At 36.1% G+C, this 22,898-nt stretch overlaps 1 protein-coding gene across 3 annotated transcripts in view; it reads left to right on the plus strand.

The window, feature by feature from the left end:
- The window catches only part of WDR35 (WD repeat domain 35), a 61,554-nt gene extending 41,169 nt beyond the window's left edge, over nucleotides 1-20,385 (plus strand). For 2 of the 3 annotated variants that reach the window (XM_047854043.1, XM_047854045.1), the window contains 12 exons: nucleotides 14-224; nucleotides 6,107-6,187; nucleotides 8,663-8,799; nucleotides 9,788-9,991; nucleotides 11,119-11,265; nucleotides 11,903-12,035; nucleotides 14,530-14,640; nucleotides 15,605-15,769; nucleotides 16,875-17,015; nucleotides 17,675-17,831; nucleotides 19,412-19,652; nucleotides 19,954-20,385. In XM_047854043.1, coding sequence (XP_047709999.1) covers nucleotides 14-224; nucleotides 6,107-6,187; nucleotides 8,663-8,799; nucleotides 9,788-9,991; nucleotides 11,119-11,265; nucleotides 11,903-12,035; nucleotides 14,530-14,640; nucleotides 15,605-15,769; nucleotides 16,875-17,015; nucleotides 17,675-17,831; nucleotides 19,412-19,652; nucleotides 19,954-20,104 — 1,879 coding nt within the window. In that variant the 3' untranslated portion in view covers nucleotides 20,105-20,385. The remainder of the gene's footprint in view (nucleotides 1-13; nucleotides 225-6,106; nucleotides 6,188-8,662; nucleotides 8,800-9,787; nucleotides 9,992-11,118; nucleotides 11,266-11,902; nucleotides 12,036-14,529; nucleotides 14,641-15,604; nucleotides 15,770-16,874; nucleotides 17,016-17,674; nucleotides 17,832-19,411; nucleotides 19,653-19,953) is intronic. The other variant, XM_047854044.1, reaches the window with a different exon arrangement.
- Nucleotides 20,386-22,898: the final 2,513 nt, after the last annotated feature.

Consider the following 22,898-nt stretch of genomic DNA (forward strand, 5'->3'; position numbering starts at 1 on the left):
TCAATATTTGTAGTCGTCTTGCTATCATAGATATCTCAGGAGTTCTAACTTTCTTTGACTTGGACGCTCGGGTAACAGACAGCACAGGACAGCAGGTCATTGGCGAGTTGTTAAAATTGGAGCGTAAAGATGTCTGGGATATGAAGTGGGCCAAGGATAATCCAGATTTGTTTGCGATGATGGAGAAGACAAGAATGTATGTTTTCAGAAACTTGGATCCTGAGGTAAACACAAGAAATGAGCATTAGCAGTACATAAATAATGAGCCAGATGTGAAAACCTGGCTATTTCCCTTTTGTTTCCTTAAGAGGTTTGTTGGTGTTGGAGGCGTAAATTTCTGAAAATAAATAGAAACATATCTGTGGATTTGTAAAATATTTGGTCATAAGTGGGAATAATACTCATCCTTTAAAAAGTCTCTGCTTTCTCTGAAAGGCACTTCCTAAGCATTTATCTGTACTTTTTAAAAGATGGAACCATGGTCTCTAATACATAGTCTTTATTTTTTCCTTGTCAAAGTTAAGAAAAAAAGAAAATCAGTAGTAATATTTACCAAAATTGCTTAAAACAACCTAACCAAAAAAGTGTAGGCTTTTATTCTCCTTTGCCTCCCTGTCCACCTTAATCTGTGCTTCCTTATTTATGTTCACATGACCTCTATCAGCCACTAATCCTGGTCTTTCTCACTCTGATGATTTTATGAATATGCAAGTGTGGACTGATTAATCTGCCCTCTCTGGAGTATCAGGAAGCCACTTGCTCACTAATTTTAAAGTTACATTTTGATTTTCTACTTGTGGCTCACATTAGCTAATTGTTTTTTTTTTTTTAAGTTTATTTATTTTGACAGAGCAGGGGAGGGGCAGAGAGAGAATCCCAAGCAGGCTCCACACTGCCAGCGCAGATCCCGATACAGGGCTCGAACCTATAAACTGTGAGATCATGACTTGAGCTGAAGTCAAGAGTCGGACACTCAGCCGACTGAGCCACTGGGGTGCCCCACATCAGCTAATTTTTAAGTTTGGAACTTCCCTGTCAGTCTGCTCTGGACCAACTGTTAGCATTTGTGTTTAGGAAATTCATTGTAATTTGAGGGGTAGCCTAATCAAAGCATCATTGAGATAAATTTTTATGTAATTTTTGAATAAGTAATGGTTTCCAGTTGGGAATTTTCTGTATGGTTGTTGCACCCAACAAATGTAAATGATAATAAATAAGTTGATAGATATCATTAATTGATGTATGGGTTTGCAGTTTCCTTTTTGGAAAGAAATTGCATGCTTGGACCACTGAGCTGCCAAAAATCTTCTAGAGTGATTTATTTAGTGGTAAACTATTACACTGTCCCTTTAATATCTTAAATTATTTTCACATTTCCCCATTTTAGTGCTACTCAGGATCTTTGGGCTGGGAAATGACCTCATGTGAATTGTTCTCAAAGGCTTTGTCAGGAATTTTAAGGCTGTTTGTAATTTTTAGCCCCTGGGTAGGGTTTAAAGGAAAGGCATTCAGGGCTGCTGCATTTAACTTGTAAGCAGGGGCTTCTTTCAAGGCTCCAAGGGAAATTTGACACTTGCCACAAAGTAAGTGTAAAAATTTGACAGGTAACCACAGGCTAACCTTGAGGATGGGAGAATACTTTTTGAATGTTAGGGTCCTTTTTCCATCCGTGTCCCCATGCGTACTAAGTCAGAAATCATATGCCTGGGCGAGTGTTGTTCCTGGCTGTTTGTAACGTGTGTGTAGCACACACGCTCAGTCTAGCACCAGGGGACGTCTTGGCCTGGTGCAAAGTGCTTCTTGAGTAGTTTTAACAGAATAGCCTTCCCCTCCTCTCCTTTTTTAGAGTCATTTTCAGGCTTGGCAAGTAGTTCAGTTTCTATCGGATTTAAAGCTAGATGGATTTCTTTCAACCTCACCACTGACTCGATTTCTTTATAAGTCATGCTGTGCTGTTCTGTCCATTCATGAGGACACTGGCTGGCTGTTGTCCCTGCTTGGTTAGTTATTGGTTAGTTACTCTGCTGTTCATTTCTTTGGCTGCTCATTGACTGATTAGGTAAGGACGTACTCTTTAAAACAGGATTTACTGGAGCTCCTTTAGGGCATAGTATTCTTTTACAATTCAGGAGATAAGCTGTTACTTGACAGTTAATACTGAATCCATTTTTGTCCATTTGAGTGTTAGGAATTCTAGTTTCATACCTTCCTTTAAGTTGTAAACCTTTCTTCAGATTATAGATGAAAAACGGGTGCCATTTGTGTGTGAAGTTGTAATTCACTGATAAAGCACACTTTCTGAGAATTTGGAAATGAGTATTTAATGTGGATATTCCCTGCTTGGTCATTTTTATCTCCAGTGACCCTCTAAAGGTACCAATTCAGCTTTTCTAGTCTTTTTCTTGGCTCTTCCCTTTCATTGGTACTACTTCATATTCATATTCCTTTCATATCTCATATTTTTACCACTCAGCTCATTTTTATACACTTCTTTACCAAACAAGAAGTTTCCAAATTTTTGAACCCATATCTTCATCTATGCATAATTATTTATTTAGAAATGATATACGTGACTTACCGTATTAATACAAGTACTTTAGGAATCATGTCCCTAAAATAGAAATTCTGAAAGAATGAGGAAAAAAATACATTTAACAGGCTGAAGTGAACTTTATTTTGAAATGTCAGGGTGCTGTAGTTCTCACTGCCGTTAGCTAGTGTCTGAGCATCGTGCACACTTGAATTATTAACTTCGTAAAGTCTTGTGTTTCAAATAGTCTTCTTGATAATTTTCAATTGTTTAGCTGACTTTCTGTCAGATCTGATTCGAATGTGATTGTTTTCACTTTCTAATGTGGCTCACCCCAGAGTTTGTGCCAGGAGTAAAGGGGGTGACTGTTCTGCCTCGTCTTGCTTGCTTGTGCTTGCATTCCAGTATTCCACTTCATTCACGTATTCTTTCCAGGGAGATTTTTAAACCACTTGTCCAATTTATGAGAGTTAGCTCAAAATTAGAGACTGTAATCCCTGAATCCGCTTAACTAGGTATATACGAACTTCGGTATGTCACAGTATGCTGCAATTAAATGGATAAGCGCTCAAGATACCTGTTATACTGTACATGTTCTGAGACCTTCTGATGTATGTACTGGGTAAGAGTACTTAATACAGTATAGATTAGTGGAGTTTAAAATACTTTCTTGATAAAAATAAATTTCTTATGTACTGAGTAGGGGAGTGTATCCTGCTTTTGTTGACCACTGGTCTAAAACTTCATATTCAATGGAAATATGGATGGATATCTAGTGAATTTTGGAAAATAATGAGAATTAGATGAGATAATTCAAGTAGAAGTTGACTTTTTAAAATCCGAATAATATAAATATATTTGCATATTTACTTGTGTGCCAATAATCATAGATTATTTTGGAAACTCTTAGTTTTTTTTTTGTTTGTTTTGTTTTTTTTTTTCCAACGTTTATTTATTTTTGGGACAGAGAGAGACAGAGCATGAACGGGGGAGGGGCAGAGAGAGAGGGAGACACAGAATCGGAAACAGGCTCCAGGCTCTGAGCCATCAGCCCTGAGCCTGACACGGGGCTCGAACTCACAGAGCGCGAGATCGTGACCTGGCTGAAGTCGGACGCCCAACCGACTGCGCCACCCAGGCGCCCCGGAAACTCTTAGTTTTTAACCTTCCTTCCAATCTTTATTTTCTCCCTTTCTCTTTATTTTTGGTATAACTTTTTATCCACACATCATCTTTTATGACTTCATTTTTTGGCTACCTTGCTTTGTTTTTTGCCTAGTCAAAAATAAAGCAATTTTCTAATGATAAACATTTTTATACAGGTATATTTGGATACATGTTGTATTCAAATAATTAAAATATATGAAAGGCCTCTATAATTTATAAGAAGTATGTTATTATATACTTAATTCTTGAACTAAGTTTTATCCTTGATTCTTTCTGTGTGATCATTGCTCATACTTGCCTTTACATAATACAACTTTTTTTGAGGAAATAAAGAAATTTGGTAAAATTTTCTCATATAATCAACAATTTTTACTTAAAAAAATTTCTTTTATGTTTACTTATCTTTGAGAGACAGAGACAGAGTGTGAACAGGGGAGGCAGCAGAGAGAGAGGGAGACACAGAATCTGAAGCAGGGTCCAGGCTGAGCTGTCAGCACAGAGCTGGACATAGTGCTTGTACTCATGAATGGTGAGATCATGACCTGAGCTAAAGTCGGATACTTAAGCAACTGAACCACCCAGGTGCCCCAACAATTTTTACTTTTTAAGAGAAAATGTCACTTTAAGACTCAAATGCATATAATGTGCACACAGAGCCCCATTCTTAAACCTTGACATACTAAAACTAAATATGATTCAATTTTTAAAAATCTGATTCAATTTTTACCTCTAATTTCCATCTTTTTAAGTATCTTCCTGTAGTTTCTATCACATGAAGAACTAAGTATCAGAGTTATAAATTTGATACATTATTTCCTTTGAATTTTGCTTAACTTTCTATTTCATGACACACACACACACACACACACACACACACACACACACACACACACATTAAAAACACATTCCAGGGGCGCCTGGGTGGCGCAGTCGGTTAAGCGACTTCAGCCAGGTCACGATCTCGCGGTCCGTGAGTTCGAGCCCCGCGTCAGGCTCTGGGCTGATGGCTCAGAGCCTGGAGCCTGTTTCCGATTCTGTGTCTCCTTCTCTTTCTCTGCCCTTGCCCTGTTCATGCTCTGTCTCTCTCTGTCCCAAAAATAAATAAACGTTGAAAAAAAAAAAAAAAAAACACATTCCAGGGGTGCCTGGGTGGCTCAGTCAGTTGAACGTTCGACTTTGGCTTATGTCATGATCTTGCGGTTCATGGGTTCGAGTCCCGTGTCGGGCTCTGTGCTGACAGCTCAGAGCCTAGAGCCTGTTTTGGATTCTGTGTCTCCCTCTCTCTCTGCCCCTCCCTGACTCAGCTTGGTCTTTCTCTCTCTCAAAAAATAAATAAACATTAAAAATTACATTCTGGTATTATTTCCATTACCAGACATTATCTTAACCTTTTCATAGTGCTCTTGGAGGTAGTAAGTATAGTGAGAGTTTATTTCTTGTTATTTATATAATATTTATATCTCCTTTTTCTACTAGAGATTTAGGGCAGCTACTTTACATTATAATATGCATTTGCTACACTTTATTTCTATAAGCTTGCGTAATACTAAGAAAAGAGACAGACCTGTAACAGACTTGTGTATTTACATCTTGGCAAATTAAATCTTATGTAGAAAATCTATCAGGAATGCTCTCTGGCTAATTTTATAGAGGATGGACTTTGCAGTATGGGGTAAGATTTCTTTGATATATGTACTTACATACAACTGTAGTGTTGGTTGGTTTTATTAAGAATTAAATTTAGGGGCGCCTGGGTGGCGCAGTCGGTTAAGCGTCCGACTTCAGCCAGGTCACGATCTTGCGGTTCGTGAGTTCGAGCCCCGCGTCGGGCTCTGGGCTGATGGCTCAGAGCCTGGAGCCTGTTTCCGATTCTGTGTCTCCCTCTCTCTCTGCCCCTCCCCCGTTCATGCTCTGTCTCTCTCTGTCCCAAAAATAAATAAACGTTGAAAAAAAAATTAAAAAAAAAAAAAGAATTAAATTTAATGTTGCATTGCATGAGTAAGAATTATCAAGTGGTATAAGGCATTTTTGGATTAATTGAGAAAAATTGGACTGATGTTAGATGCTATTAGGGAATTAATATTAATTATATGAGGTGTAATAATAGTAATGTGGCCACTTAAAGAACATCCTTATCTTTTAGAGATATGTACTGAAATATTTAAGGGTGAAATGTCATGATGTCTATACATTTTACTTGATTTACTTTAAAAGACTTCATCCAAAAAATCGACTGAAGCATATTTAGCAAAATGTTAATAATATTTAGGTGATGGACATATGGATGTTAATGACATTCTTTCTAATTTTCTGTTGGTTTGAAAATGTTGAAAATAAAATACAAAGTCATATGTTAAAGGAAGGAAAATTTTGTACAATTAAGCATAACATTTGTCTTTATCTTTAAAGGAGCCCATTCAGACTTCTGGATATATTTGTATCTTTGAGGATTTAGAAATTAAATCTGTTCTTTTGGATGAGATATTGAAGGTAATTCTTAAAAAACAATTGTATTTTTGTTGCTGGCTTGACTGGGATTTGTTTTATTTTATGCCCAGGCATTGTGGTGTTCCTGTTAGGAATGTGGATTGACCCTGCTTGGTCACTTGTACCACTTTTAGACAGGTTCCTTCATCTTTTTTGAACTTCATTTTCCTTTCTTGTTTATAAGCCTCAGTTATTTTTTTCAATTTTTTCCTCTATAAAATGTGGATAATAATGGCTCCTATCTAACAGGATTGTTATTGTATAAGGTAATCTGTGAAAAGCACTTACCACAGTGTTTGGATCAAGAGCTCAAAAAATAGTGGCTAGTTGTGGTTGTCATTGTTTTTGTGTCAATAACAAAGAGAAGAAATACTTCACAATTAATTTACTTTGTTCTTTTGAGCTCTAAGACAGGTACTTGAGTAACTTTGTTTGCAGGGCCACTATCCTCCTATTTTTTTTTCAGGCTTTATAAAATAATCCAGTTCTGATTCCAGCTATCTTTTTGAACCCCTACTTTGGCCTTCATTGACTATCTTTTGAGAATTTCTTTCTCTAAGAATATATTAAAAACATTTTTACTTTCATTTTATACAAAGCATTTACTTTTTTCTGTATACTTCATATATTTTTTGGAATTGGGTTAATAGAGTTTTACATTTCTGAAGTTAGTTGCAATTTGTAGCATGGTTTCATGTTTTGGTTTGATATGTAAATTGTAGCCCTTTAAAGCCCTTTGTTTATGAGCCTGTTTTTTTTTCCCCCATGAGAAATTTATTGGAGCACTAGAGCTGAAGGAATACGAAAGGAAAAGGAAGGGAATTTACTAAATTTACATTCACTAAAGTGCCTTCGTAGGAGGTGTTCAATTGTCATTTGTCATTGCATGTCACTCTTCATTTGTCATTACAACTGTGCCCGGTAGATAATACACAGACCTCATTTTTAGTGGAGAAAGCTCTTCGTGAGTAAAATGATTACCAAAAGTCTGTCTGTTCACTGACTCAGCAGATGTTTATTGGCAGTCAGTAAGGCAAGTTCCTGGCCTCAAGTAGAGGGGTTGGGGAGGTAGACAAGAAATTCAGCAACCAGCAAAGGGGCGGGGGCTGGCGCAGTTCAGTGGGCAGGTGCGTCTGTCAGAGGTCTGTGGGGAGAGAGCGCTGGTACAGTTCTGAGACTGTGAACCACGTGAGTAGTACAAGGCTGGCATTGTGCTAAACGTTTGATACGTGTTATCTCATTTAATCCTCACAATTCTAGGAAGTCAGTCTGATTATTATCTTCATTTGTTCAGATGAAGAATCTGAGGCTTGGAGAGAGAAACTCATTTGCCAGTGACACCCAGTTGGCAGTAGGCAGAGACGTGAATGATTTCACTCCAAGCTGTCTGGCTTCAAAGCTGGTGTATGTAATTGGTAGCACTGGCGGAACTGAAGGGGAACAGTCGTGGGAGAGGTTGGCCCCAGTCATACGAGGCCTTGTGTGCCTTCTGTGGAGTTTGGACTGCCTCCTGGAGTCACTGGGGGAGTAAAGCAGGAGAGTGATGTGATTGGGGTTATTTGGGGAAGATGGCTTTGGCTTCCTGGGTGGGCACAGGACGGGGGTACAGCAGGTTTTAGAAAGAGTTGTTACATAGCCAGTAGGCTGAGGAATTAGGATCTAAGCTTAGATCTGTTTGAATCCAAACCTCATGCATTTTCCATACTACTTTCTACTTTGTGCCAGGGATTTCTGGGAGAACTTTTCAGTTTCTAAGTACAGTGGTTTAGTTGCAGGTGGGGAGGGCCAGATGCAGCTTAGTTCTGGGAGCCATTGCTGTTTTCTGTATGTGGGGGCGGGGGGCTCTAATTTTCTCCTGGGCTTCACTTTTTCTTTACTTGGAATATGTAGGATATTGGTGAGTTCATTATAACTTTTATTTTCTTGGCCATTAGCTAGCTATTTCCTGCAAGATTGGCCTTCAGAAAAAAAAATTTTGGAGGGGTCAGCTAGCTAAATTAACAAAAGGAAAGAGATAATGAAAACTAGCTCTTTCTTTTATTTGCTTGTCTGCTGCCCAACAGCACAGGGGACAACTGTCTCATTTCCCCCCCGGCAAGGAGAGAGTAGATTAAGGAGTGAGCTGGTAGAGGCCCCTGCACATGTCTTTTCTGCAGCACTTTGGGCGAGAAGAGAATAGTAGCTCCTGGGAACATGAGAGTTAAGCTGAGGGAAACAAGGCTGTATGATTGTAAGACAACCCTTCTTCCACTGTCCTCTTTTCCCTGTGGGCAGCCTAGTAACCTCAGGAGGAACTTCACCTGTGGATTGTGGCTGTTTTCCAGATAACTCAAAGACCCACACATTGGAATATCTTTTCTTCCCATTTTGGTTTACAACATGATACAGTTGTTTGTGTGTGTGCATGTGTTTTACTGTAAAAAAGAAACACATACTCTAACAGCAGGTATTTGCATTTCTTTTCATCTTTATTTTTAGAATCCAGAACACCCAAACAAGGATTATATAATTAACTTTGAGATCCGGTCCTTGCGAGATAGTCGAGCATTGATTGAGAAAGTTGGAATTGAAGATGCATCTCAATTCATCGAGGACAATCCACACCCCCGACTTTGGTATTTAAAAATAAAAAAATCCTCCCAAAATGTCTGGTGTATGCATTTAAAGTCTCAGCTCTGTTGTCTCCCACTCTCATGGTAGCCTTCATGGGGGTAGACTTGCATTCTTGTTCTTCTTTTTATTTAAAAAAAATGTTTATTGTTTTTTATTTATTTTTTGAGAGAGAAACAGAGAGTGAGTGGGGAAGAGGCAGAAAGAGAGAGAGACACAGAATCCAAAGCATGCCCCAGGCTCTGAGCTGTGAGCACAGAGCCCAACGCAGGGATGGAATCCATGAATCGTGAGATCATGACCTGAGCTGAAGTGATGCTTAAGCCACCCAGGCGCCCCTTTGTTCTTCTTTTTATTTATTTTTGAGACAGAGAGAGACAGAGCATGAATGGGGGAGGGGCAGAGAGAGAGGGAGACACAGAATCGGAAGCAGGCTCCAGGCTCTGAGCCATCAGCCCAGAGCCCGACGCGGGGCTCGAACTCACGGACCGCAAGATCGTGACCTGGCTGAAGTCGGACGCTTAACCGACTGCGCCACCCAGGCGCCCCATGTTCTTCTTTTTATTTATTTTTTTTTTTTTCAACGTTTATTTATTTTTGGGACAGAGAGAGACAGAGCATGAACGGGGGAGGGGCAGAGAGAGAGGGAGACACAGAATCGGAAACAGGCTCCAGGCTCTGAGCCATCAGCCCAGAGCCCGACGCGGGGCTCGAACTCAAGGAACGCGAGATCGTGACCTGGCTGAAGTCGGACGCTTAACCGACTGCGCCACCCAGGCGCCCCATGTTCTTCTTTTTAAAATACAGAAATTAAATTCAGATTTGGAAGTACTCAAAATAAGCATAATATTAAGTAAAACATACATAAATATGTTAAAGTAATCACTTCCCACCATGTTTAACTAGAAACAACAGGTATAATAATTAAATTCGGGTTCAAGACTTGTTTATCAGTAATAGCAATAAGCTTTTCTGTTTCTTGTTTTAATAAAGGCGCCTACTGGCTGAAGCAGCTCTTCAGAAACTAGATCTGCAAACGGCAGAGCAAGCGTTTGTGCGCTGCAAAGATTACCAAGGCATTAAGTTCGTGAAGCGCCTGGGCAATCTACAGAGTGAGTCCATGAAGCAGGCCGAAGTTGCTGCCTACTTCGGCAGGTTTGAAGAGGCAGAAAGAATGTATCTTGATATGGACAGAAGGTGAGTAATGAAGGTACAGGCATTCTGGAGTACTTCTGGCATTCATGCTTTTCTTCTGTACAAATGAGGAATGTACAGTAGACTAAATGTGTCATACCACTTCTTTCAGAAAATAATCTCAGTTTAGTTACAACCTGGATATTCCACGTGGCCCTTACATTAATTTATGTATTGAAATTTGGAGGCAGTTTCCTTTTTCTTTTTTTCTTTTTTTTTTTTTTTTACATATATTAATGGCTGGCCATGGGAGGTTTTCTCATTTGGTAGAAAAAAAAACATAAGACTGCAGAGACTGGGGGCTTTTATCATTTATTATGCAGCTCAACGTTTGGGTTTTCTTTTTTGATTTAGACCTTTATTTAATTTTTTGTCGTCAAGGAGCGTGAAATAAAAATGAACGGTATATAGGGATTGAGTTTTATTCTTTATGTTCATTTTAGATTTGCATAAAATAATGTATGTATTTCAGCTATAAACATTATGTCTAAATTTTGTTAATATTATTTGTACTTCAAGGAGATCCCTAATACTGCTTAAGCCCTGAAAAGAAAGATAAAACCAAATATGTGTTTATATGTATGGTTTGTTTTTTTTTTAAGTTTTTTTTTTTTTAATGTTTATTTATTTTTCAGACAGAGAGAAACAGAGCATGAACGGGGGGAGGGTTAGAGAGAGGGAGACACAGAATCTGAAACAGTCTCCAGGCTCTGAGCGGTCAGCACAGAGCCTGACGCGGGGCTCGAACTCGCGACCACAAGATCATGACCTGAGCCGAAGTCGGACGCCTAACCGACTGAGCCACCCAGGTGCCCCAGTATATGTATGATTTTTAAATAAGCTTGATCCTGTCTCAATAATTGATGAAAAGAAGTTATTATTATTTAAATCAGTATTTTGCTAGGAAAATTGGAAGGCTAGGAAAATAAAAGGCAGGAAGTTATTTCCTTTTCCTGATTTCAAGTTCTCCCCATTGCCTCTTTCCTGGTCAAATTTCTAAAATGTTTGGGGAGGTAACTTGTCTGTCTGTTCACTGCTGGGTATTCTCAGTACCCTGGAATTTACCCTAGCATGGGGTAGGCACTTCACAAGTATTTGTCAAGTGAATGAATGTATGCTGTTGTTTACAGAGATCTCGCTATCGGCCTCCGGCTGAAATTGGGAGATTGGTTTAGAGTACTCCAGCTCTTGAAAACTGGATCTGGTGATGCAGATGACAGTCTCCTTGAACAAGCCCACAATGCCATCGGAGACTACTTTGCTGATCGGCAAAAGTGGTAGGCGACCTATGTGAACCTCTTCATCTGTTCATGTAGCACTTGATATGGTAGCTGCCTGAGTACTTCCCATTGGCACAAAGCTGGGGACATTGAAGGCCGGCCCCCTGGATTCTTAAATTCAAGCAGATTTAAATTCCCAATGGGGAGCAAGAGATCCTTGATAAGTGTTATAAAACTTCGGAGTTTCCAAACTCACAAACGTGTGCTTAGTTTCAGGCAGGATTCTACTGTTTAAGACCACAGTGTGCATTTCAAAGACATATGATTTATTTCTGAAAAAAGGAAAAGTATTTTATGTTTTCTTGTTTTCTTGTAGATTATTTTCAGAAGTCATTGGCTTTTATTCTTAGGTTTTCATTTGGATCAATACACTTATTTATGTCCGTGTTTGGAAGCACAACTGTATATCCAATTACAACAATTTTTCTTAATAGCCAAAGAATGTTGCAACTAAAATGTGCTTCAGAGTCTTTAGATTTTATCCCCCCAGTTTATACACTTCAAAGACATGCTGTAACTGAAGATGGTAACTAGAGTAATACTAGTAATTCTAATGAGCATTTTTAATGAGAGTGTTTATTTATCAGGAGATTCACATTAGTTTTAGAAACTGTTCTTTTTTTTTCCCCCATAGGTTGAATGCTGTACAGTATTATGTACAAGGGCGGAACCAGGAACGCTTAGCTGAATGCTATTATATGTTGGAAGATTATGAGGGATTGGAGAATCTTGCCAGTTCACTTCCAGAAAACCACAAGTTGCTTCCAGTGGGTATTAAAAATTTTAGTTTTTAGATTTGTTAGGTTATTTTTGTTAGGTTTTGTGTTATAGTCAGGAAATAACTTCTGCCACAAGAAAATTTAAAATCTATAATCTCATAGTTTCTTAAATGTGGAATGATACTTTTAATTGTTAAAACAATATATCAATATTACAGACTGCTTGAAAATAGAGGGAAAATTAGTCATATTCCCACTACTTTAACATGTTCACAATCTCCTATAGTATTGTCAGTTTTATAAAATTGCTTTTAAAAGTTAGCTGACACATGAAATATTTACAGTTAAAATCTCTTGTCAGGTTTGCTTCAAAATTATCTGAGCTGGGTCTGGGGATTAGTGTGTGTGTATGTATGTTTGAAATTTGCTGTAATAAAGGTTTAAAAAGATAGCTTGACTTTTATTAGGTTATGTTAACAAAGTATTTAGTGTTAAAAAAGAAAAAAACAGAGTTCTCTGGAAATTTGTTTTGAATGTCCTTTTTAAGCCTCTTAATTCTTGAATGACGTTAATGAGTTTATATTTTATTTGTTTTATGTAAAATGTAAATCATTGAGCTGTATAGTACCTGTAGAGTTAGCATCTCTCAACTGCAGGGTCGGGACATGTATCGGTTGTGAGTTCTACCACAAAATTTTTGTTTGTTAATTAGTAGATGATAGAATTCTGATAATTCAGTTTTGTCTCTTGTGAATTAGAGCCATTATCCCTGTAATATGGCATTTTCATGTACTTTATTCTCAGTCCTGTGTTTTCTTGAGTAGGAAAGAAACTGAAATTAGTTATAACCTTGGATATCGGGACAGTGTGTCCTGCATTAATGTCATCTGTTAGGTGTGTCTGATGATGCAGAAAAGAGTATTGCTGTAGGATATCCAGAATAGTATTATTACTGAGTAAATATTAAGTTATTATAGCTATAGTAATAATTAATTAAAATGCTTAAAAATTTTTAGTAGTGCAAATGTTTTTTTTTAGTATTGCAAATTTTAAATCAAGTTTTTGAAGGAGTTTTTAATATGGTAAAATTTACATAATGTTTAATTGAAAAATACAGAGAACGGAACTATATATAGTATGAACACAATACATACACCAGCTCACACATACATATAGATTCCTAAGACACAAATGTTAGGAAATGACATCAGACTATTGAGAGAGATTTCCTATGGGTAGTAAGATTGTAAGTAACTTTTGTGCTTTCTAATTTTTATTTACCATTACAGTCTATTACTTTGTAACCAGAAAAATATAAACATTACTTTAATTAATTAATTAAATGCTTAGTTTTATTTTAGAGAGAGAGAGAGAGAGAGAGAATGTGAATGGGGAGGGGCAGAAAGGAGGGGGGTACAGAGGATCCAAAGCAGGCTCTGTGCTGAGAGCAGAGAGCCTGATATTGGGCTTAAACCCATGAACTGTGAGATCATAACCTGAGCCAAAGTTAGACACTCACTGAGCCATCTAGGTGCCCCTAAACATTACTTTTAAAAAGACAGTTGGATCTAAAACATACTTTTATGATTTTCCCAAAATATTTTATTATTTTTTTTAATGTTTATTTATTTTGAGAGAGAGAGAGAGAGACAGCACAAACAGAGGAGGGGCAGAAAGAGAGGGGGAGACACAGAATCAGAAGCAGGCTTCAGGCTCTGAGCTGTCAGCACAGAGCCCGACGTGGGGCTTGAACCCACAAACTGTGAGATTATGACCTGATCACAGGCTCTGTGCTGACAGCTCAGAGCCTGAAGCCTGCTTCCAATTCTGTGTCTCTCTCTCTCTCTATCCCTCCCCTGCTTGTGCTCTGTCTTTCTCTCTCTCTCTCTCAAAAAATAAATAAATGTTTAAAAAATTAAAAAAAAAAAAGAAGTAAGGGTAGGGAGAGGAAAACTCTTGCCAATTAGATATTCAGAAGGAAAAAAAAAATGATTTTCTGAAAATGGAGAGTGAGCCAGATGGGTATGGTGGGTTTGTGTTGTGGTTCTCCTTCCTTCCCACCACCCATGGAGGGAGCTCTGTTTGGGATCTGGCTTCCTGAATTAATGAATGGCCTATCTGGGGCATTTCTTCAGAGAGGTATTAGAGAGCTCTGTGAATGTGAGATTTTCCTTAAGCCTCTAACATTACCATTGTTATACCATCAGTTGCCTTAAATGTTTTTTTCACACACCAGTATGGGGTTTGTTTCCCAGCTTGACGTTTCTGTGCCCTAGCTACTAGAGGAGCAGAGTGCAGGATGTTCCGGACCTGGTTAAAAAGTAGATCTGCAGCTGGAGCCAGTGAAGCACCGGTTTTGTAGACAGTGATGCCTTAGCCTCCTTTCTGGTTTGTAGCCTCTGCCCCTGTGTATGTTGCAACGAAAAATTACTGTAACCACCAGTAAATTTAATATTCGTATGTCCCTATGGAGTTTTGTAAATTAAACTATAAGTGATTTCCTTGGTCTGTGAGATCTGATAATATTGTTCTGTCCTTACAGGAAATAGCACAAATGTTTGTGAGGGTTGGAATGTGTGAACAAGCAGTGACCGCATTTTTGAAATGTAATCAGCCAAAGGCAGCAGTAGATACCTGTGTACATCTCAACCAAGTAAGGAACTGAAAATTAAGGTCCCTAGTCATCCTTTTAGACTGTTGCCACTGTAGGGTTGAGGTGGATTTTGTGAAAGAAGCTAGATGCTTTCTTACTTTGTTGAGGACCTAGCAAATACTAGAGTTTGCATTTACCTCTTGAAGTGCTACCGTTAAGGGTGACCCACTCGTAACTAAGTCAATATAGGCGCAAACCCTGTGCTTTTTATTTTTAGTCAGGCAACTTGTTGTCTGGAAGTAATTTCATAATTTTCTGCATTTTATTAGGGTTTTGTTTCCAAAGAAGGACTAGTTAATGGTCATTGCAAGAGGAAGGAATTGAGTTACCTTATCAGTATTTATTTTGGCAATCTATTTTCCTGTCTCTTTAGAGAAAACATATATTTGATATTCTTGGGAGCTGGAATTTAACTAAAATTAAAGTGCAGAATTGTGGAAATTGTTGAATATCAGTATATTCCTTTAAGTGTTTTCTTGAAGTATTTTATAAAGCTCCATTTGCTTTTTAAAAATAACTTTTAAATGTTAAATCTGATAGGACATTTTCTTAACCGAAATGACATATTTTGTTCTACTATAAGCAAGTATAGCTTTTCCTCACTTCTAGCTGGTGCAAAATTGAATTATAATATTGTAATTATAAACTTTGAAGCTTTTCTTTTCTGATGTCCTTCTTAAGCAAATCACAGTCTTGGGCCATTTAATCATTTTGACATGTTTGACTTATAGAACTTATAATTGCTCTGATTTTAATTAAAGTTACTGTAAACTGCCTGGCAGGCTCAGTCGGTAGAGCATGAGACTCTTAATTAAAGTTACTGTATTAAAAGAAATATATACTGGTTTTTAATTTTAATATAGTGTTATTTATTACTATAAACTTAAATCTTTATTGTGTGAATTTTATGACATGTATGACTATAAATGCTTCAGTAGCTGAATGGCATATTTTTCCCCCTCAGTGGAACAAAGCTGTTGAGTTGGCTAAAAATCACAGTATGAAAGAAATTGGATCCCTGTTAGCGAGGTATGCATCTCATTTATTGGAAAAGAATAAAACTCTTGATGCCATAGAACTCTATCGGAAAGCCAATTACTTTTATGATGCTGCTAAACTGATGTTTAAGGTAATACAATAATCTTGGTGAGTATTTGCTACGTTCTAGTTACCAATGTTTTCTTATGTACTGAAGAACACATTTTCCATTTTCTTTGAGAACAAGTACTTGCTATAGCAAAAGCCCTCTTGTTTTATTACTGCTATAACTATGCATTATCTTAGTATTATTACCTTTTACTAAAAAAGCTATTCATTAGTGTTAGCACCTTACTGATCCCTAAACAATTGAACATTTACTTAATACTGAAGTTAACAAAGAGTTAATAGAATTTTCAGGGACCATAAAATACAAATTCCCTTAATAATGGGAATTAAATCCTGTTGATAATAGAATTTTGTCCTTTTAAATTACACATTTTAAGGGGCATCTGGGTGGCTTAGTTAAGTGTCTGACTCTTGGTTTTGGTTCAGGTCATGATCTTGTGTTTCGTGAGTTCAGGCCCCACGTGGAGCTCTTGCGCTGACAGAGCAGAGCCTGCTTAGGATTCTGTCTCCCTAGCTCTCTCTCTCTGCCCCTACCTCACATACGCATGTGTGCACGCGAGTTCTCTCTCCTTCTCTCTCAAAATGAATTAAAAAACTTAAAAAAATAAATGTACACATTTTAAATACATTACTGTTTCAGAATATGCATTTGGAAGGAAAAGGACTAATACAGTATTAATGTATATACATTTTATATTCTGTTCTATTTTTTCCCGTTGATTTAATAAAAAAGGGAATATTCCCCTCAATCATTTAGATAAATCCTTCTTTCTGAAGTCTGTACCATGTTAAAGTCCTCTTATCTCAGTATACTTGGAACACCGTTTTTAAAATCTCCTTATGGAAAATGCTACCTCTTCCATGAAAACTTTCTTCATTTTGACTTACTTATTTAAGAGCATTTGTTATGAGTTGTAACTCCAAGGGCTAATGCCAAGGAAAGAACTGAGTACTTAGAAGCTAAGGAAAAGGAAATGGGCTTAAAAATATTTATCATAAATGGGTGGTATTTATGTTCCATCCTACTGGTTTTTTCTTTTTATTAAAGAATCAAATTTTAGAGATGATTGTATGTGTACAAATAAAGATTAAGAAATGTCTTCCCCAAGTTCTTTAAATGTTTAAAGATTGCAGATGAAGAGGCAAAGAAAAGAACCAAACCTTTACGTGTCAAGAAGCTGTACGTACTGTCCGCTTTGCTTATTGAGCAGTACCATGAGCAAGTGAGAAATGCCCAAAGAGGAAAAGTGAAAGGAAAGAGCTCAGAGGTAAGGTGGAACATTACAGAACATGAAGTCATCTGGGGTGTTTAAGGAAAAAAGACTATCAAACTTCTCTTTAGGGACAGGCCATTTAATTTGCTTGTCTGCATTTATTTTCTTAAATGATATGAGGAAAAGGAGTGACTGACTTGGAATTAGTACTCAAATTTAGAAATTTCTGCTGAGGAATATTGGAAACTTTTCCTGCAAGACTAATTTGTAGACTTTGCTTTAATTTTTTTTACTTGGTAAACCCTTTCTAACCAGTGAGTTTTAAAAACCTTGCTAGAATATGTATATTACTTTATGTGTAAACGAATCTCTTACTAACTTAAAGTTTATAATGAGTTCTATTAAAAAATTTGACCACACCATGGGGAGAATTGTTTCACAGCGTGTATGTTTGTCAGATCACATCAAGGTGCACTTGAAATAATTTGCAGTTTTATTGGTCAATTATAGTTTAATAAAGCTGAAAGAAATTTTTGATTACAGCAGCTTAACAAAATATGACTTCTAATGGAGAAATGAAGTCTGTAATGACAGCTTTGTAAATGATAAAATCTACTTTCCTTAGTTTAATGTATAAACCGTCTCAGAAGTTGTCTTCGTTAGGGTGACTCATGGTTGCACTGACAGAAAACGTGGCTCTGCTTGACTCATAGGCCACATCTGCTTTGGCTGGTTTGCTGGAAGAGGAAGTTCTGTCTACAACTAGTCGGTTCACAGATAATGCTTGGAGAGGGGCTGAGGCTTACCACTTCTTCACACTTGCCCAGAGGCAGCTCTATGAGGGATATGTTGACACTGCATTGAAGACAGGTGGGCCTTTGACCCAACGGGTACAATGTGTTTAAATTGAATGTGAAGAGCCAGCTCCTTCAGATTGCCCATATATTAACTTCAGTAACACTTTTATTCATGGGTTTATTTTCATGTTTGAGATTTGCTGTCTATAGTCTATTTTGCACATTCTCCTTTGTTTTTGAAGTTCTTTTGATTTTTTTAAATACATACGGTTCACATTAAAGTCAGAGGTTTGAGATAAGCAAAAAGAATGTCTATAGCATTCACTATTCCTTTCATTAGAAGTTAAAGTTTTGAATATATATGAAAGTTTGTGTTTTTTATAATATCAGGAGTATAACATATGTCCTTTTTAAAAAACATAATATGTTGTAAAATATTTCCATATTAATAGATTTCTATAGTATTTAACTTGTTTTTTTGTTAAAATGACACTGTAAAAAATAAAATGTCACTTCTGTAATGATTACAGTCAAAACAGAAAAAAATAAAATAATCTAATAACTTATAAAATAATCTTATAACTCAGAAGTAATGATTACTGACATTTGGGCGAACTTCATTTTAGACATTTCTCCATGCCTATAAAATTGTGGACAGTTTTCCTTAAGCTAATATCATACAATATATGTTGTTCAGGGGCTTGCTTGCTTTATGCCCTCTGTTGTATATTGCAGTCATGTTTCCATGTTGGTAAACACAGATCCATGTTATCACTTGTATTAGCAAGGGGACTGTAACAGTTTTTTTTTCTAATTGGTTGTTATACATAAGAATTATTTTTATTTTTACATGTTTACAACTGACCTTTATTTAATTTTAACTGATTAATATGTGGTATAAATTATGCAGTTAGGTTTAAGATAGTTCTATTTCATATAACTTATACACAGTTTCTAAACTTGAAAGATAAATTAGAATTTTAACTTGAGAGTTTTCATCTACTGGGTGAAGAAATCCAATATACAATCTATTAATTCTACAGTACATTTTAAAGAAAGATTATATCTCTAGTATAGAAAAAGTAAAAATAAGATATGGCAGCTATCAAAATAAATGTCTGAACTGACAAGAGGCACATTGTCACTTCTCTCTTCTCAAAGTTCTGTTTCATTCAGTAAGACAAAAAAATCTCTTCAAAGAGATGCAAGGAAAAGACACGATTTCGTACTGCTTTGCTTTTTTATCAGAAAGAAACCTGATGTTATTTTGAGTACTATGACTAACAGTATAATATTCATTTACTTTTTTCTGGAATGCCACAGAAATTTCTAATATATTAACATGAAACAAAAGATGTGGGTTTTGATACCAATTTTTATTTTTATTTTGTCTTTGTGTGTGTTTCTGAATGGCAGAGTGTGCACATCATTTGATGGTGGTTGTTTTGTAGGACCTGAGCTGTTAGCTAGCGTTACAGAACTGGGAACTCACGTAACCTGCTTCCTTCTACCAGTGCTTCGATCTCCCACCGTTATTTTAAGTTTGTAAGAGTTCATGTAGGTTAAACTAAAGCAGCTTAACATAGACTCTTTTCCATGCATGGTCATACTAATGATTTTGTTTCAAAATCTAAGTTGTCCTCTTTTCTCTAGCTCTTCACCTGAGAGACTATGAAGACATCATCCCTGCCGTCGAGATCTACTCTCTGTTAGCGCTCTGTGCGTGTGCCGGTAGAGCTTTTGGTACTTGTTCAAAAGCTTTTATTAAACTTGAATCTTTAGAGACCCTCAGTTCAGAGCAGAAACAGCAATATGAAGATCTCGCTTTGGAAATCTTCACCAAACATACTCCAAAAGATAATAGAAAATCTGAATTGGACAGCCTTCTTGAAGGGTAGGCTAATTGTCATTAGTATATGTTATACACCCTATTAGAAGCTGAGATTTCTATAAGTGTAGTAGTGTGATATAATAATTTAAGCACTAAATTTTGAAGTAATTTACCTTAATATTACAACCTATTTTATTTAGTCTTGTGAGTATATTAATGCTTTATTTTCTTATTGTAAGAAAAGTTTTTAATCGAAAGTTGCCTTGAGATGTTTTTCATTCCTTAATTTTTTAATTGTGATAAGTAGTTTAAGTAATTAGAAGTTTTAAAGTATAATTAATTGTTTTTCCTCTTGCTTTTACAGAGGGGAAGGGAAATTGCCAACATGTGTTGCCACGGGAAGCCCAATCACAGAATATCAGTTCTGGGTGTGCAATGTGTGCAAGCACTGTGTTCTGGCTCAGGAAATCAGTAACTACAACTTCTGTCCCTTATGCCATAGTTCAGTGGGATGAAGAAATGACAGATTGTATCTAACTGTAACATACATGTAGCATGTATACATAGCTCTAACTGGATATACAATAAAGCTGACTTTCATACATTTTATATAAAAATCAGCACCATTATTTCATAGTTGTATATTCACACAAAGTTACAAATTATGTGTATATAACATCTATATTATATATACATATATGTATTATGTATACATACAATTTTGTGTAAAAATACAACTATGAAATAATCATGCTGATTTTCATCTAAAATGTATGGAAATCAGCCTTATTTCCTACCTGCCTATATCTATCTCTCTGTCTATAAATTATGGTTACATAATACTATGAAAAAATTCCAAATAAGAAATTTTTCTCACAGTTTCAAGGTTACTAATTCATTAAGAAACCTTGGCAGGGGGCAGGTGGGGGAAGCATGGGAGTGGGGCAAAGTTGAATTTAGGGAGTTGACATAACCTGTATTAGAAGAATGTTAAACAATTGTGATACTAAAATTAGCTCTATTGCTAGCTGTATTTAATTAAATAAGTATTGAATGTCTTCTGTATTTTATTTTCAGAAATGAGAAGACACTTAAAGATATTTTTTATAATTTGAATTGTTTCTATTAGCCTTATTTTTTTATATAGCTTTTCCTTTTTTATCTACCCTTTTAGCCTCATCTGAAAGATGGCATTTGGCATTACTCTTTATATTGTGCAGAAAAATTGGCTGTATTTATAATGATATAAATTTATACAAAAACATCCATTTTATAGTTATAGTTTTATTTGAAACATTGTCTCCAAGCAGGGCCCTTCATTTAAACAGCTCTGGGGCTGTGGGGAATGATCCTTTCTTAATAATGTGTCTGTTTTATCATTAATTTAAAAAGAAAAACTTGCAAGCATTACAATGGGTAATTGCTTACCTGTTTTATATAGCTAGAAGTGTTCTCCACTTCTTTCTCATGAATTTATGTCCTTTCATTTTGTGGCTGCAGGCCAGACTCTAGCACTGTTTCATCACAGTTATTTGCTCAAGTTTGGCTGATGTTTAGTAGAGGCAATAAATAAAGAGAAATATGCCACGCTACTATTGCAGCTATAATACTTAGGTTAGTTACCACAATGTCTGAAAACAACCATTATACCTTGTAGACCTAGTTATCACATATGTCTACATGTGTATACATACATATATACATATATGTGTAAACACATACATATATATATAGAGAGAGACATGTCTTTTCTACTATTGTAAAATCTTATGCCTGTTTGGGATTTATATCTCGGAAAGTTTTGGTGATCTTCCATAATGTCTTAAGGACCTTTGTTTTGCATACAAATAGTACTAGAGACTAAAGACCCACAGTATGAACTGACTTAATTTGGTTTATTCAGCATGAAGGAAATTTCAGAATAACAACACCAAAAAACTCTCCCCTGATGAAAGGAGCAAAGAGAAGCAAAATTGTCTATATATAACAAGTACTTGGAGAGAAGTTGGACAGAATGAAGCATATAATGAAAACAGTATAATGAAGCAGTTATGTTGTTTCTTTTCCTGTAATAAGCATGTACTGACTCCATTTAATTAATGCTGAGTTGTTCTTTATCATAAAACTTGGCCTGAATTATGTGAGGTTTCAAAGTATAATTGTATTACATTTCAAAGTTTGAAAATACTTTGGTAGGCCAAAGTATTGAGATGATGGGACCAACTGATAAAATTTATGGTGATAAGCAATGTGCTTAACAAGCAACAAAGATTGTTGACCTGCTATCATGACACAAATGCTAATTTTATTACACACGTTTTTTTGTTTTTGTTGTTTTTTTTTTTTTTTTTTTTGCTAAATACACTTTGAAATGATCTTTTTGTATTCCAAGAGCTGAGATTTTAGGTTTTACATGGCATTAAAAAAAAAAAAAAAGGAAAGACTAAATATTGACTTGTATTTATTCCTAGTTTCCTCTATGTATAACTTAAGGGTAATGTGGTATTTGTTTTGTTTTGATTTAAATTTTTCAGTGGGGGTTGTTTAGGAGGGTGTTGGGCTCCAGAGTGGATAAGAGGAGAAAGGGACAGGAGGTACAATAGATGTAGAATATCATTTTTACTACCAAACAGAAAAAACAACTTTGACAGGTACTAGGCAAATGTCCGATGATTGGAGGTTGCAGTGAATTACTCTAGAGGTCATATAGAGTTCTCATTTAGAAATGGGGGAAATTTTTACCAGGTTTTTAAGAGAAAATCAGAAGTACTTATTTGATAATTTTATAGCTCTAAGATATTGCTACTGAGTTTCTAAAATGAAAATGACAATATTATGTTGCCCCCTACTGTCTATTCTTAGGATTAATTCATTTTTAAAAATAAATTAATGCTTTTTTAAAAAAATAAACATATTTTTAGAAAAGTAACATATATCCCTGGTAGAAAACTACAAAAATACATAAAGGGTATTTATGAGAGATGGGAAATGAAAATGGTCTTAATAACCTCTTTAAAAGTAGGAAGAAATCACTGTATTGTAAGTTTTCTTCATAATAAGAACTACTTGTTCTTAAGAAATTTCTCTAAAATTAAGAGAAAAAGTAGCCATTAAGAGGCTTGGAGTTAATATTTTATTTAACTACTAATTATTTGGCATAGCTTATATTTCTAGTAAGTAAAATTTAGAGAAAAATGAGATACCTCTCACAGATACCATAATAGCCAAAATTAAAACTGCCAAGTATTGGTCAGGATATGGAACAACTGAAACCCCTATATATTGCTGGTGCAAATGCAAAATAGTACA

The sequence above is a fragment of the Prionailurus viverrinus genome, chromosome A3, assembly GCF_022837055.1.
Source record: "Prionailurus viverrinus isolate Anna chromosome A3, UM_Priviv_1.0, whole genome shotgun sequence".
NCBI lineage: Eukaryota > Metazoa > Chordata > Mammalia > Carnivora > Felidae > Prionailurus > Prionailurus viverrinus.